Here is a 16,929-nt window from a genome sequence, read left to right as displayed (position 1 = left end):
TAATCTGGATGCCACACTTACTGCATCTATCGCATGGCCCATTGGTCATCCATTGATGGGTTTATGATCACAGAGGACTGCATGGTCCTGGAGAAAGTGTTTCTTTTAAAAAAATATATATTTTTATTTATTTCAGAGAGGAAGGAAGAGGGAGAGAGATATAGAAACATCAATGATGAGAGAGAATCATTAATCGACTGCCTCCAGCATGCCCCCCACTGGGGATTGAGCCCGCAACCTGGGCATTTGCCCTTGACCGGAATCGAACCTGGGACCCTTTAGTCCTCAGGCAGACGCTCTATCCCACCGAACCAAAAGGCTAGGGTGAGAAAGTGTTTCATTCACTGTGTTCCCTTGAGCCTGGCACAGTGCTGGGCCCAGAATTGTCACAGGAAGGTACACTGTATTTAACATATGAGAGAGATGTATAAAGTATGAATAAACATGCATATACGGAGAGTTTATTATTTAAGGTAAAGTCTAGTCCCTGAAAACAGCATTCACTTTTGTGAAGCCTGTGCCCCAAAAGTTTCAGGGGAGAACATCTGAAACAAAGGTAAGGCAGCAAGTTCACCCAGGCCATTGTCACTAACCTCAGAAGACGGGAAAAACAAACAAAAATCTTGTTAAACACAGCATTGAGAAAATATTCAAAGTAACTTGGTTATAGTTTGATGATTGAGGGTTTGGAACTGTTAAGTTCTGCACTTGAGTTTTCTCTTATTCCTGTCTTCCTAATCACATTGAGTAAATATAATCTTTAACCAAATCACCCAAATATTGCTAAATAGAAGATATTGGCTTAATATGTGTTATGGATCAAGTACCATTATACTTAATGTTCAAAAATCACTGGACTTAACTTGTCTGGAAGAATTAATTAAGTCCACAAATATTTATGGACTGAATACTATCTGATTCATTGAACTCATTAGCATATTAATTTTAATTTGCAAGGTATTTGCATACACTTAAAATATTTTTTTTTCTATTTCTCTCTAGGTGAAAATGCTTTTTACTTGTCCCCTGATATCAGAAAACAGTGCAGTTGGTTCCAAGGGGACCAACCGGCAAAGACTCTTGTGAAATTTGGTCACAAACAAGTGTAAGTGATTATAATAATTGTCCCACAAATTACAGTGCTAGGGGAAATGCCGAGGTCCTCCAAGGACTATCATTATGGGGGGAGGACATAAAACTTCAGAAAATGTGACTTCCCTAAGGTCACGTATGACATTCTTTTAGAACAGGGGCTGGGAATGTCCGGCCCTTGGGCCATATCACTTGGTCTGGTCCTGCCAAGGAGATTGCAGGTGGAACTTGAAATTCAACACATCTCGGAGCTTTTGTCATAGCGGCATGATTTTTAAGTGGATAATTTTGTATGGCTCAAGAATGATGTTATAAATATCTAACTGACACTTGGCAGAAAAAGGGTTTCCCACCCCCGTTTTAGAAGAATCTGTTGTATCTGTTAGCTTTTGCTGCATAACAAATGACCCCAAACTTAGTGGCTTAAAACAACAATATTTTCTAATTTGCAATTCTGTGGGTTAGCAATTTTTGCCTGGGATCAGCTGGGCAGCTCTTCTGGCATCTATGGGGCTCACTTATATGCTTGTGGTCAGCTACTCATCAGCTGTGGACTGGTGGTCTAGGGTGGTCTCAGCTGGATGGCTCATCTCTGCTCCACAAGGTCTCTCATTCTCTGTGGGGAAGCCTGGATTTGTCCACAGGTGACAGGGAAGGGTCATGAGAGAAGGCGGAAATGTGCAAGACCTCTTGGGGCTTGGGCTAAGATTGGCTCACTGTTACCTCTGCCACATTCTTTTGGTCAAAGCATGTCCAGAGGCCAGCCTTGCTAGACTTGAGGGTGGGAGCTGGACTTGGTGGGAGGGCCTGCCACATCACATTGGGTACAGAGAGGGTGGGCAGTTAAGGCCCTGTGTCCAAGCGATCAACCATCTCGGGTGTGAAATGATTTCCCGTGGAAGGATTGGATACCTTCAGGAAAGAATGGACTCCAGATCTTCTTAAAATGATTAATGCTGTAATCACACAGCTGATGGTGGTAGCAAGTGGAGGCAACGTGCATGCTCCACCACGAAGGCTAATGAGAAGGTTGGGAGATGAGAGGGACTGTGGTACCCACAGTGATGCTGGCCACCTGGCACATGCTCAGTGACTGTATGCCCAGCTCCATCTGTGGTGCCAACTCCAGGAGCAGACAGGAGAGCAGTGTGGCTGTGTGACAGAGAGCCTGGTGAGGGGAATGTGGTGGCAGGACCGAGCGCAGCAATGTGCCATCGATTGGTACCCTTAAAGAGAATGCAACAGTGTGCCATGCTCTGGGGGAGGAGGGGGTTCTGACTATGGCATCCAGGTGATGTGTGGATTCGGATTATGTTTGAAATAGGAATGTCTTACTCCCGCTGACCTCCAGGGTGGGGAGAGAGAGCCCACCTCTTCCTCCTACACGCCCTTCTCTCCATCACCCCTTACGTCCCTCAGCTCTTGCTTTTGTACCCAGAGGGGATGCTTCAGATCTCAGTCTCATTAGTTGAGAATCATTACTAAAGCAGCCATGGCCCTTTTCTGGTGCTATGGTACTACCCTGTTGATCTTGGTCCATAGGTTCTCTTTTTCTAGCCTTAATTACCTTTATAATTCCTCTAGAACAGTGGTTCTCAACCTTCCTAATGCTGCGACCCTTTAATACAGTTCCTCATGTTGTGGTGACCCCCAATTTCATTGTTAAAAATTGAACATAATTAAAGCATAGTGATGAATCACAAAAACAATATGTAATTATATATGTGTTTTCCGATGGTCTTAAGCAACCCCTGTGAAAGGGTCGTTTGACCCCCAAAGGGGTCGCGACCCACAGGTTGAGAACCACTGCTCTAGAACATTCCCAAAAGTTGGATCAACCTTATCCAGGAAAACAAAATAAACAAATCTAATATCTGAATTTGTATGATAACAATTTGAAAATATACTGCATATGACATGTAGTGTGATATATCTATAAAATAACAAATGTTCATGTCAGGGCAAGAAATGATCAAGGGGTGGGTCTGTGCCATTGTGTTTAATTATGTTGCTGTTTTCTTTGGTGACTCAAATAGAACAAAAAATTATAAAAAAAAATCAAAACAAAATCACACATACAAAACTTAATACAAACTGAAATGCACAATGAGCCTGGGGGTGAAAGCATACACCGACTTTATAATTTTCCAGCTCAACACAGCATTTTGCTGAGTGGACACTTTTTTATAATGAGGGCAGCTATTAACTGATTATTATTGTTAGCAATAAGAATAATTACCATCCTTTCAATATTTATTGTTTCTTTATTCTCACCCTGCTTTTATTTGATAAATTGAAGAGATGTCAGATGTATTTATAGTACAATAGATGCTTCATTTTTAGTGATTATTACTTTCCATGCTGTTCAGTATGTTCTCTGTGGCACAGATTCTATAGAGAAGGGATTTGAGATATGCAGGCCTATATGTAATACATAAAACGACTGCATGCATTTAATACAACAGCATGCTTTGCATAGCTCACTAAGGCATGTCCCTGTCCATTTTAGATAGCGGGCAAAACTATAGATGGGTTGAAGCAAAATTTAATTTGTTTTAACAGAAACACACCGAATAATGTTACTTCAAGTCCTACATCCAAACCAGTGGCCGTGGTCAACCTGCCGGCCTCAAAGCCGGCTGCCTCAAGACCTGCAGCTGCAAGACCTGTGCCTGCCAAGCCTGAGGCCTCAAAGGTGGCCACAGTCAGACCTGCAGTGGCTGCAAAGCCCGTGGCAGCAGCAAAACCAGTGGCAGGAGCAAAACCTGTAGCAGGAGCAAAACCGGTGGCAGCAACAGCAAAGCCAGTGGCAGCAGCAAAGCCGGTGGCAGCAACAGCAAAGCCAGTGGCAGCAGCAAAGCCGGTGGCAGCAGCAAAACCGGTGGCAGAAACAACAAAGCCGGTGGCAGCAGCAAAACCGGTAGCAGAAACAGCAAAGCCGGTGGCAGCAGCAAAGCCAGTGGCAGCAGCAAAGCCAGCAGCTGCAAGACCCCCTGCCGTTACCAAACCAGTGGCAGCAAAGCCTGAGGCCCCCAAGTCCCAGGCAGCCAGGCCAGCCACCACCAAGCCAGCCACTGTGAAGCCCGCAGGTAAGCAAGCTGCTGGGAGGGCTGCCCCCTGACACCCACCTGTACTGTGTCCAAGGCAGGTCCCTCAAAGCCTGTTTACAAAGCCATTGAAATACAGTCACTGATCAGGGTTTTATACATCTAGGTGATTTGTACATCTAAAAGGTGCTGGTCAGAGCAGGGAATTGTCAAAACATGGCCTGTTTTCTATATTAGAAAGAGATCTCTCACTACATGTGAGGCTGGTGAGCTCCATGCAGAACAGGCAAAAGGGCTCTCCGGCTTCCCCCACTCCCACCCGAGCCCACACCTGTTCATTCTCTCTGGGAAGTTCACAGGCGGGCATGACCCCTCTCTCCTGGAAACCCAGATCTTAAGCAAAAGGGATGAGTTCTAAGCAGAAGTAGAGTTTGGGGCCCCATTTAGGGAGTGAGAGTGAAAGAAAAAGCCTGTTGTCAGCTCTTGAGCCATGGGCTGTGCTTGGATTCTGGAGCCAGGCCTGCCTCCCATATGATACGACTCCAGGAGATCTGCAAAGAGTTTTGTGATTGCGGACTCTGTCCTGCTGCGAAGCACATACCCATAGAAAAGAGGCCCCTCGCTGCCTGGTGGTTAGCTCAGCAACCTGGACAGTCAGCCACCCCACAGGCTGAGCCTTGTGCCAGGCCTGTCCATGGGAAAAGCAGGCTCCAGCCTGAAGGAGAAATCGAGGGGAGGGGAGCCATGAGGCCCAGAGGGAGTTATTTTATTTTTTCCTTAAAAAAGATGTTAGAAGATACTATAGAGCAGTGGTTCTCAACCTTCTGGCCCTTTAAATACAGTTCCTCATGTTGTGACCCAACCATAAAATTATTTTCGTTGCTACTTCATAACTGTAGTGTTGCTACTGTTATGAATCATAATGTAAATATCTGATATGCAGGATGTATTTTCATTGTTCGCGACCCACAGGTTGAGAAGTGCTGCTATAGAGTATCACAAGCTGTACAGAAAGGTGAAGGCAGAATGCATGAGCTCCTAACAAGGTCATGGACATAGTCTTCATGTTATGAACAGAAAGCAGAGATTCCTTTAGAAGAATTTCATGTCATGCCCTAAGGTTTCATGACTCAATATATTTAAAATCCTGGGGTTCACGCCATAGTGAGCACATTTCAGATAGCACACGGGACCATGAATTTTCATAGTATCCTTTAATAAGAGAGATTGTCAGAAGGAAAAAGGGGGAGTTTTGTACCTTGCTGATGGATAATGCAAGTTTTAATTACTATGAATCATTTCACATCTCATCTACATGGTAGAAGACCAATATTTCCCGGGAACATGAACGAGAAACTGGTTCCCTGCCTCATCTCGCTTTCTGGTCAACTGTCTACTGATACACATCTCTCAGCTTTCGTCTCTTGCCTGCCTGTCTCCGTCACCTGGGGTTTTATTTATCTGTCCCCACACTGTGTTTGGTCTTTTCTAGTCAAGGCTGCCCGAGAGGTCCAGGTGCTGGAGATCACCGAGAACAGCGCCAAACTCCACTGGGAGAGGCCGGAGCCCCCCAGCCCTTACTTTTACGACCTCACCGTTACCTCGGCCCACGACCAGTCCCTGGTTCTGAAGCAGAACCTCACGGTCACGGACCGCGCCATTGGGGGCCTGCACGCCGGGCACACGTACCATGTGGTGGTGGTCTGCTACCTGAGGTCTCAGGTGAAGGCCGTCTACCGTGGAAGTTTCAGTACAAGTGAGTACGGGGTCCATTTAAGAAAAGTTGGTACCTGACTTGTCCATGAATGTCGACAGGACATACAGGGAACAGTTCATATTCATTGAATCTGTTCTGAAATAACAAGGTTAAAACAAAATCCTTTATGAACAAATGAATGGAAGATGGGGTACCTTGTGACCTCTTGCCCTGCCTTCAGGGTCCTGGAAGAAACCAGATCCATTTGGCCTGGGTGCCGCCCTTCCCCTGCGAGAAAGAAATATGCCCATGTAACCTGGCTGGGCTCGATGCCCATCACCTCTGTGTTTCAGAAGCACATTTCCATGTTCAGTGAACAGAAAACACCACCAAAGGTCCCTGGCTCCTTAGGGAGTAACCAGCTGGGGGGCCACAGGCATCCTTGGCCACCGCAGAAAGGACCTCAGAGTTTCCCTCCCCTACCCCCCATACTCCAGCTCTGCCCTGGCTCTTCCACAGCCCCAAGGCCCGGCCCTGCAGCTTCTCCAGCCTCTAAATTACTCATGCCCCACCTCCTCTCTAAGTTCTTCTTGTCCCCCACTTTCTTCCTGACCCTGGCTTCTCTGGGGTGTGGAGGGGGAGGCTCACCTTCTTCCTCTTCCGGCCAGTGCTATTCAGATCAAAGAACTGTGCTCGAGGGAAGGGGATTCCCACCAGCCATCATGTAATCCACGAAGATAAAGAGTCCAAAGGCCCTTCCACCCCAGGGATCTGTTTTCTCGGCTAGAAACAGAAGAGTTTACATTGGAAAATGAGAAGATTTGTTCAAACAGAGATTTGCTCTGTTTGCTTGTTGAGATGAATTGAACTAGCAGACAGCAGACATCAGGACTCTGTGTATGGATTTCTTGGGTCCCTGTGTTTCAGCGGCCCACCCTTATCTTAATCCAGAGAGGCAAGCTTGCCTCATCCCTAAGGATTCCCTGGTCCTTCAGTGTCTGAGTTACCTATGAGTTGCATGTGTTTTTCTTTTATAGGGGAAACTCAGCCTCCACCTCCACAACCAGCAAGGCCGGCCTCTAGTTCAACCTTCAATCTCATGGTGAGCACAGAGCCGCTGGCTGAGAATGAAATAGGTGAGTTGTGAGAACATTCGGTCCATTAGTAGCACCAGTGTGGCCTTCTCCCAAACAGTTACAGCCCTTGCATTTTGGATACTCTGTCACCTGCTGAGGTTCTAACTCTCAGAGCAGGATGACTTCTACGGGGAAAGTTCCATATCCCCTTGGCGTGGCCCAGCATGGGCTCATTCTGCATATTCCAAGCGATCCCTGGAAACTTACCTTGCCCATCCCCAGGCTCTTGGAGAAAATTGGATGGGAGTTGCTTTGGGCGCTGCAGCTAGGAATCCATGTATTGTTTATCATATTGGGACTAGTGTGGATTTGTGTGGTCTATGATGCTACAATGAGTAGAGTGTCACCCATTCAGTGATCCAATCTAATAAAAAGTGCTCAGGCCCTAGCCAATTTGGCTCAGTGAATAGAGTGTCGGCCTGCAGACCATAGGGTCCCAGGTTTGATTCCGGTCAAGGGTATGCACCTTGGTTGCAGACTCCTCCCCAGCCTGGGTCCTGGTCAGGGCTCATGCAGGAGGCAACCAACCGATGTGTTTCCCTCACATCGATGTTTCTCTCTATCTTTCCCTCTCTTTTGTGAAAATCAACTCTCCCTAAAAATCAATGGAAAAATATCCTTGGGTGAGGACCAACAACAACAACAAACTGCTCAGAGAGACACAAGACATGCAGATGAGGGCCCATGGCAGACAGGGTTTGGAAATGTCCCATGGGATTTGTGTTCTGGTCCCAATTTCCTAAGCACATACCTGGCTCGGTCTCTCATACCACTCTCTGTGTGCCCGAGACAAGTGAGTGCACGTTTGACGTTTAACCAGGGACCAGCTGGGCATGTTCCTGGACTGGCCACTGTTCCTTGCTTCATTTCCTGGCCAGTGGGACTCTCTCAGACCTGTAATCCCTCGCTGAGCAGAGCACAAGCTCTAGTCATTCACCCTCGAGGAACCGATGACTGACATAGTCGACATGCTTGCTTTCGAGTGTTCTCCTAAAAGATGTTGCTACTAATATCCAAAGTCCAAAGTCCATTTTTTATAGGCCCCAGAGCACAAGGTTTTCCTAAGAGTGGGGACAGTTCATTATTTTTCAGTGTGTTGGCCACAGTCAGGAGGAGGAAGGCATAGCTCTTTCTGGTGTTTATCTCTGTACCTGACTATGATAAAGGGCGTTTGCTGGGGCCCAGCTGCTCTGTCCCGTGCTGGACTTGAAAGCAGCTGTGCTTTCTCCATATGTCTTGCATCGTCAGCAGCAACAGCACATCATTTTTTTCAGTTATCTACCAGGATTCCTCATTTTACTCTTTCCACTGTAAGTTTTTAAGGTGCTATTTGTTTCTCCATTTTACCATTTCTGTAGGGTCTGCACCCTGTCTCGTCTGTGTTCAAATAAAATTGGGTGGTTTCTGACTCCATACTTGGGAGTAGAGGCTTCTTGATTCTTTACTTTTTTTTCTAGTGAAAACCTTCTCTGTTGCTAGAATACATTATTCCATCAATGGACTTTCCCTATGTCCGTGGATATGTGTCTATATCTATAATCTATATCTCTATTTACATTTACATGTATACATCTACATTGTTCCTCTCTCTCTCTCTCTCTCTCTCTCTCTCTCTCTCTCTCTCTCTCTCCATCATCTATCATCGATTCATATAGCCACAATCCATAATGACATGTAGCCTCAGTCATTATAAGAAAGAAGGTAACTGAGTCAGTACAGGAACTGTGAAACTGTTATGCACATATATGTATAATAAGGGAAATAAATGAACTACTTAGAGGACTGAAAAAATTTTTAGAATAGTTTGCCTCTGAAAACAAGTTTAGAAATTGGCCTGTGTTAGGGACAGCCACGTTTTTCAAGCTCCTCAAATCTTTCTAATGGAAAAATGGATTGAAAAACAAGAAATTGCATCCTCTGGATGCAAATGTATGGGAATGATTCAGGAGTTCAGGGCAGATTTTATAAAAACTTTTAATGTTATGATTTTCAACTCAAATGGAAAATAGTGGAAGTAGGAATGTGGAATTGAGGATGGGTTGGAGAAGAAAACTTAAGTTTCAACCCTTTGATTTCTGCTCATAAGCAGTTTTCTGAGTCCTGCATCAAGGGACCTGGGGAAGCCTGTGTCCCCTGCACTGGGCACCTGAGCTGCTAGCCACTCCAGCTCCCCTTCCGAGGGACCTCCATGAGGCTTCCCCACAAGCTGCTTGAGCTGAGAGATGCCACAAAGAGCTTATAGAAATCCCCCAAAGACACGGGTCAGGACAGATGGGATGATAACGTCAGAGTCACCGACATCTGTGTATATTGTTTCTCACCCATTGATAAGTTTACTCCTTAAAGAGTATGTGAAATGCAAAATTTCTAGCAAATTCTGTGCTTCAGTGAGAGAAAATGACTGGGTGTAAACTACGCAGCAATTTGGGGGATGTTTTTGGCTCTCTTATGTGTGGTCTAGAAGGGCCAAGAATATATAAACAGTGTTTAGTTAATATAAACAGCACAATCTTTAAACAAGAATCTGGCTGGGCTGGTCATTTTCATTTTTCTTTCTTTCTTTCTTTTTTTTTTTTTAAAAGACTGAGACACAGATTCAGAAATAAGAGGGTGTTTTCAATCCAGACATTTGTCCCTTAGGTCTCCTCTCTCCCTGTGATAGAGAGAAAAGAATTTTTGAAATTGCAGGTTGTGTGGCTGTCAAGGCTCCCAGGAGTCTGTTTGGATGAATCTAAACCTCTGTCCTGCGTTCTGATGAGCCATAATGGTCAAACCCAGGACCTGAATGTCCCTTCACCATCTCACATGGTGGGCTTCCCACCAAGTGATTCCCACCAGCGTGAAGACACAAGTTCCTGGGTTTGCTTCAGATCGGGGCCTCGTGGGACTGATCCTCACGGGATTCTGAGCCTCAGTCCTGTGTACCTTGGAGTCTGGTCCATCATGCAGTAGACCCAGCTTTGGGTCTCTCCCTAAGGCTCCATTTTTCTTTCTTAATATCTGTCAGGACTGTGCATGCTGACCACCTCTGCTGGGGGCGGCCCGCGCAGCTGTGGGTAAAAGCCCTGCGTGGGGAGGGCTGGTGAGTCAGGCAGTTAGCCACTCACAGAAACATGTGGCACCGTCCACGCCAGGGATCTTTGTGGAAAGGTTTACGTTTTCCAGACTCTCAGATAACAGTTGACATTAGTGCCTCTCTTTCCCAGCAGGGACCTGCAGTTTGCCAGGAAGTCTGTAAACAGACGTTTTCCTGAGTGTGAGCGGGAGGTCCTCCCAGGCTCTGCGAGCGCGGCTTCAGCGGGCAGCTGGGCCGCATCAGGCGTGTGCACTCAAAATCAGCTTCCTTAACTGGACAAAGAATGCCCCTGCCTTCAGAGCCGCTTGGCTCTGCGGCGTTTTTGCTGTTGTGAATTTTACATCAGTGTCAACACATCTTTTTCCTTACTTGTTTAATTTGGCCGGTCACAAAGGCACTGGGCTACAGGCACACACACACATACACACATGCACACACGCATACATACACACACAGACACATACATACACACACACAGACTCTCATGTACGTACATACAGACACTCATAAGTTTTTCACTTTAATTTTTATTTTCAATCTAGTTGGCTTGTAGTGAAATGGACAGCCTTATTTTTGAACTATATTCTGACAGTATTAGTTGTTATTTTGCCAGGGAGTGGAACATTCCAAGGTTGGAAAACTCGGTTTCTTCTCTGAGGATTCAGCGGTGAGGGAATTGGAGAGTGGCTGACCCAAGGGTTGGAAAGGGAAACACAGCTCATTTTACCTTAAATCAGTGGTTCTCAACCTTGGCTGCACGTTAGAATCACCTGGAAATCTTTTTAAAATCCCAATTTCTGGGCCTCATCCTCCGGAAATTCTGTGTTTGTTTTTTTTTGTTATGGGGTGAGGCCACAACATTAGTAACAAAGAAACAGAATTTCCTGAGGATGAGGCCCAGAAATCAGGATTTTAAAAAGATTCCCAGGTGATTCTAATGTGCAGCCCAGGTTGAGAACCACTGCCTTAAATTATCCAGTAATGAAGGAGAGCTGACATTAGGATTCTGAGTGCAGTTCATTGAGTCCTTTAGCCGGTACGATTGTATTTGTTGCTTACGAAGCTCTGAGTGTTTACAAAGCTCATTTGACAGAGGGGAAACTGAGGCTTGGGAAGCTGTGGGGAGTTTCCCCCTCACTCTTCTCTTTCTCCCTCCAGCAGCCTTGTGATGAGACCTTCAGCCCCTGGCACTGGGGATAGTCACCCACGGGCTCTAATGATGTGTTTTCTCCTCTCGTTGTTAAAGATATCTGTAAGCTTCCCAAAGAAGAAGGAACGTGCAGAAATTTTGTGTTGAAATGGTACCACAACGCGCAGACCAAGACCTGTGGGAGGTTCTGGTATAGAGGGTGCGGTGGAAACGAGAACAGATTCGATTCACAGGAAGAATGCGAGAAGGTTTGCTCTCCTGGTAAGTGACTTCCTTCTGTGTTTGTGGTGTTCTAAATAAGATAAGAGACCCAGGGCAGTAATTCACCTTTATTAAAGATATTTGAATTGCAGTAATTATGGTGGATATGAAGCAAAAAATAGATTGTATCTTTAGATGAGGGAGATATTAAAATAAAGCACATGAAAGGAACTTTCTGAATGATTAATATTTCTTAAATACTTCCTCATATCCTCGTATTTTTGTCAATGAAGAAACACATGGCCAATTACTCCACACTACTGGAAATGTTATGAAGTCCCTGTTATTCATAAAATATTGTAATAAACATGATTATTAGGGAAATAGTATAACGAACAATTGTAGATAACACCAACGATAACTAATCCCATCTACTCATCTTTAAGTAATTGTGCTTCCTCTAAGCAATATTGATCTTGGGGCCCCCCGAAATCACTATTACGATGGGTGATTCGACTGGTAATAAAACAGGCCATCTTCACCCAGAGCCTGGGCCCATGTCCCAAAGTTGGCAGGGGTGGGTGTTCAGTTTGCATGAAGGCTTGGCCAGGGGTGTAGGCAAGAGAAGGCTTGGCTTGAAGGAGAGCCCCCACCCCCAGGCCTAGAAGCCCTGGGGAGCCAGGGAAGGCTTTGAGCAGGACAGTGAGCGGTGGGTGATGAAAACCAGAGGCTGTGAGATCATTTCATGTCAGTAATATGGCTTTTCCTCCTCTCTGTCTGCCCGCCCCCTCTGTCGATGCTCAGGGCTTGTCAACCCCAAAGTCATGGCTGTGATCGGGACCTAAGCATGGCCGACCAGGGACACGTACCTCTTGAAGAAGAAGGAGTCAGCCATGTCCAAGCCGTCTTCATAGAAGCTCCGGGTATTGATTCCCTGGCACCGTACCATTTCATGCTTTGATTTACACTCGAACTTGGGGAGCCGTCTGCCGCACGACCTATCAACATGGTGCTAGTGTGCCTGTGGGCCCACGCTCTGGTCCCCAGGCAGTGACCACGTATACTTTGAACGTGTGTAATAGCCACTGCTGGTGTCTATGTGAACATGTCTAAACATTCAAATCCCCTCTGCAGTTTCATGTTCTGCCTGTTCCAGGCAGACATAAGGTCTAGAAAATAGCCCCCAACTTCACAGCTACTCTCTATCCTTCCGCTTGGTTCGTCTCTTCCCCTCCCAGTTAAGCATGACTTTAGATGGATAGCCTGTTCTGGCGAATAAACAACTACCCAATGTTTCCATTTTTCTCCCCAAATCCTGGATTAGAGTCCAAGAGAACTTTCTTTTTCTAAAGCCTCTAACAAACTATCTGGTTGGAAGAAAGCAGAATCTCTTAATCTCTGTGCACTGCTAAGGGACCAATGCCTTCATTAAAGAGTGAAAAGAAAGTCATAATAGAGAATATTTTTGGCATTCCTCTAATGTTGTGTTTTTTTGTTTATTTTTTGGTGCAGGGGTGGGTGGGGTCTAATTTTAATTTTAAAGTTTTTAGGAAATTTATACAAAGAAACTTTTTAATAAAGTATATGGAAAGTGTCTTGGGTTTGGTGTTATTCGCTGTCTTGTTTCTAGAATCACCCGAGGCCAGGCTGGTGGTCCTGAGTACCACCCTTCTGTTTCCAGTGGAGGGGGCTAGAGAGCTCTCTGAGACAGTGTAGGAGACCAGCTGGGCCCGGCCCAGGGCTCCAGCACCCCGCGACCACCTGGGCCACATTCCTGGCTTAGGACTCCTGCAGTCTTTCTGGTCTTAAGAATCAGGCTGGCTTTCATGCTCTCCTCTAACTTCTGGTGGGGCCCCAGAGCCTTGGCCCCCCTCTTGGCCTCTTTTGGTTGGTTTGCTCCCCTTTTAATCCCCCATGAGTAGCTGAGAGGTGATGTGCAGGTGGCCCAGGGCACCCCATCCCTTTTCTGGAGTCTCAAAGAGAAAGCAGAATGTCTTTCAATTTCTTCCTTAGAGACCTTTGTCTCCTCCTGTCTTCAGACATAACACAAGAAGCAAACAAATGCATTGTTAGGTGGTCACTGTATTCCAAGGAGAAAGGAGACGGGATTTGTTTGAGACCATGTCTCCCCTGGTAGACAGAGCTCCCAGGACCTGGGTGTGGGCAGAGCTGCTGTATGTGAGATCCGAGTGAATCTGTCAGTTATTCTATTGAGAAGGGAGCTGGGAGGAGTGTGTCAAGCTGGGGACAGGAGAGAAGACCGGGGACCACAGACACCACTCCCTGCAATTGCCACCCAGGTTCCTAAGTTCTCACAGTGCCCTCCAGGTGAGCGCACCTGCACAGGACTGGTGGAAAGCGGAGCTCTCTGCCCCAGTCCGTGTGGGAGAGAGTCAAAGAGCATTGACCAATGGAAGAAGGACACCTCTGCTGGGAATTGCAGGAACCTGGGGGAGCACTCAGGAGTCCACAGTCCATGACATCAGGGATTTGATTTTACCAGCATCCCATGGCGACTGAGATGGCCTGGTTGGACATCAGGGCAGTTTCAGGGGAAATGCAAAGTTCTGGGGACTCCTTAGAAGCACCCACAGTCAGGAGGGCCTGGACCACTTCTGTCCTCTAGATAAGGCCAACCCTCCTAACCTTCGAAGGGCCTCCTTTGTAGCATGAGACCGACAAAGAGCCCAGTGGGGTCATGAATTCCCTTCAGATGGATACTGACCCTGGGTGGGAAGCCTGCGTTCTGGGATCTTCTCAGCGACAGCCACCCAAATTCTCCAGCCCCATGGGAACAGCCCCTTCCACCTGAATGTGCATGTGCGCCTCCCCTCGGGCTCACCCAAGTCCATCCCGTTGGAGCAAGGACACACTTGTAGAGGGGCTAGGGAAAGGAGTGTCCCTGGTGCACTGGGGTGCGGGTGGGGGGGTGGTGGGGCATAGCAGGAAAGAGTCTATCTGTTTGCTCGGGCTCCACAACCAACTACTACAAACTGGGTAGCATCAAACAACAGACATTTCCTCTCTCACAGTTCTGGAGGCTGGAAGTCCAAAATCAAGGTGTTGGCAGGGCCGAGCTACCCTAAAATCTGCAGGGGAACTTCTCCTTGCCTCTTCCTACCTTTTGGTAATTTCTTGGGTTGCCGCCACAAGCCTCCCATCTCTGCCTGTGTCTTCACGTGGCTTCTTCCTGTGTCTTTGCCTTTACAAGGCCGTCTTCTTACATTGGATGAGGGACCCACCCTATTCCAGTGTGACCTCACCTTAACTAATTCTATCTGCCATGTATTTCCAAATAAGGTCACATCTTGAGGTGCTAGGGGCTAGAACTTCAGCGCATGTTTTTATTGGGGGACACAATTCAACCCCCAGCAGAGTCTCTGCATTTCCAGTACCTGCTCCCGACTCTGGTATGTGGGCACACTGCTGACAGCTTGACAGCAGCTCCAGTGAAGACCCTTCAGCTGAATTCTGTCACTTCTCAGTCATGCTTGTTATTAAAAGCATCCCTACTGGACCTTGAGGGGTCCTGTTCATTTTCAAACTTCAATCCTAAATATTCTACAAAGCCTTTTCCTTGCCTGCAGCGCAGGCTGGCCTCGTGGCTGTGGAGGGGGTTTGAGTGGAGAAGGCCCGCGCTTCTCTCCTGCAGGCCTCTGTGTCCTCCAGGCTGGTAGAGTGCTGCATTGGAGCTCCTAACTGGACACCTGGGGCAAAGCTGGGGTTGACCTTCTGTTGGCGGGTGCTGCTCTCTCACCCTGCCTGCCCTGGGCTCCCTTCTGCAGCAGGGCCCCATGCTGCCTCTCTCAGGCATATATTGATTCCCTAGCCGCATCTGTGGGGACTCGCTTGGGCAATCTGGCTTGTGAACCTCCTCCTCCCCTCTTTGGAGCTCCCTGTTGGGGGAATCCCTCCTCATAGGCTTTTGGTGCTGGGTGTCTTTATCCAGTAGATCACCCTGTTGGGGGACAATGTAATCAAGTCGGCTCAAGTCCAGCCACCCTCTTGCATCACTTAATCCACAGGAAACTCATGACCTTGCCACATCAACTGGTCTCCCCATTCAACCATTGAGCTCCTCCCACAGGTCCAGTGGTCAGGCACATGGTCAGCTGGTCTCAGCCACTGCCTTGGTGGTGGTGGTGACCACTCCCCCAACTTGGAGTGCTTCTCTGAGGGTTTTGTCTTCAAGGAAGGGCCAGTTGAGTGCCCCTTGCTGCTGCCACTGGCAGTGAGTTCCTTGCCTTCCCCACGGGAGGGGAGAGAAGAGGGTGGCCGCCTCACAGATGCTGCGTTGCCTTCTGAAGGTCGCTGTGACCTTGTTCTGATTCTCTTCTATTGCAGTGGTGACTGTGTGTGCTCAGTGCAGTGTGCTTGGAGCAGGGCCCTCGGTGATCACCTCTGGGCAGACAGGACCCAGCAGGCACCCACAACCAGCCTTGTGCAGGAACTTAATAATCAGAGAGCTCCGGGCCCCAATCCCCTATCGATGGGCTCAACACTGCACTCCATGCCCCTAATTCTCCCAGAAGGAAAACTGCATCCCCAAGGCACCTCAATAGTGCATGTGAATCTGCCTTCACCATACATTAGTGAGAAGTGGGTGTCTTATTGAAGAGTCCTTGAGGGGACAGCAGGGAAGGACTGACTTCATACAAATGCCCTTTAACAAACTGTCTCAGCCCCACAGCTGCTCACATCTCCTCCTCCTCCTCTTCCCCACAGCAGCTGCCTAAAATCCCCTCCATCCTCACAGCTGCCCAGGCCATCCCTGGGCGGGCGTGGGCGCTTCAACCAGGAAAACAAAAGCCCAGGAGATGGCAGCACGGTGGGTGTCTTGCTTCCTGCCCAGTTCACATAAAATCTATTCACCACCCCCATTAACATAATTAGCTTTACGTACAATAAAGTGCATCTGCTTATGTGTACTGTTTGATAAATTTTGACAAATGAATGTCTTGTAACCCTCACCACTCATGACGTGAAACATCTCTGACAACCCATCTGGCAATGTGTGTAAAGAGCATTGAATGTTTTCATAGCTTTTCTCCTCAGTGCATTACATGTAGAAATTTATCTCAAAGAAATAACCAGAGATGTATGAAGATTTATGTTCAAGGATATTTAATCTGTCATTAGTTGCAATGACAAAGAGAATTAGAGATTATCAAAATGGCCAACAAGAGGAGGATTTTTAAATACATCATGCTTCACCAACAAAAGAAAAAGATGGGTAGCCATTGTTTACCCCATAAGTTGGTAAACGGTTCATGTAATTACTGTGGTCCCCTACCCACAGAGACACACTCCAAGATCCCCAGCAGATGCCTAAAACCATGGAGAATACCAAATCCTATATATACTAAATGTTTTTTCCTTTACTGCATACCTATGACAAAGTTTAATTTATAAATTGGGCACAGTAAGAGATTTACAACAATGACTGTAAGATAGAACTGTAAAAATGTTATGTAAATGTGGTCTTTCTTTTTGAAAATATCTTATTGTGCTGAAAGCACTCTTCTTGTGGA

At 46.9% G+C, this 16,929-nt stretch overlaps 1 protein-coding gene across 5 annotated transcripts in view; it reads left to right on the top strand.

The window, feature by feature from the left end:
* The window catches only part of COL6A3 (collagen type VI alpha 3 chain), a 74,529-nt gene extending 61,535 nt beyond the window's left edge, over positions 1–12,994 (top strand). For all 5 annotated transcript variants that reach the window (XM_059703643.1, XM_059703644.1, XM_059703647.1 and 2 more), the window contains 6 exons: positions 1,003–1,105; positions 3,655–4,181; positions 5,632–5,895; positions 6,873–6,971; positions 11,294–11,458; positions 12,203–12,994. In XM_059703643.1, coding sequence (XP_059559626.1) covers positions 1,003–1,105; positions 3,655–4,181; positions 5,632–5,895; positions 6,873–6,971; positions 11,294–11,458; positions 12,203–12,243 — 1,199 coding nt within the window. In that variant the 3' untranslated portion in view covers positions 12,244–12,994. The remainder of the gene's footprint in view (positions 1–1,002; positions 1,106–3,654; positions 4,182–5,631; positions 5,896–6,872; positions 6,972–11,293; positions 11,459–12,202) is intronic.
* Positions 12,995–16,929: the final 3,935 nt, after the last annotated feature.

This window comes from Myotis daubentonii, chromosome 7 (assembly GCF_963259705.1).
Source record: "Myotis daubentonii chromosome 7, mMyoDau2.1, whole genome shotgun sequence".
In the NCBI taxonomy this organism is placed as follows: Eukaryota; Metazoa; Chordata; class Mammalia; order Chiroptera; family Vespertilionidae; genus Myotis; species Myotis daubentonii.
Note: the sequence above shows the minus strand (reverse complement) of the source record. Positions and strands in the feature narration are given on the sequence as shown.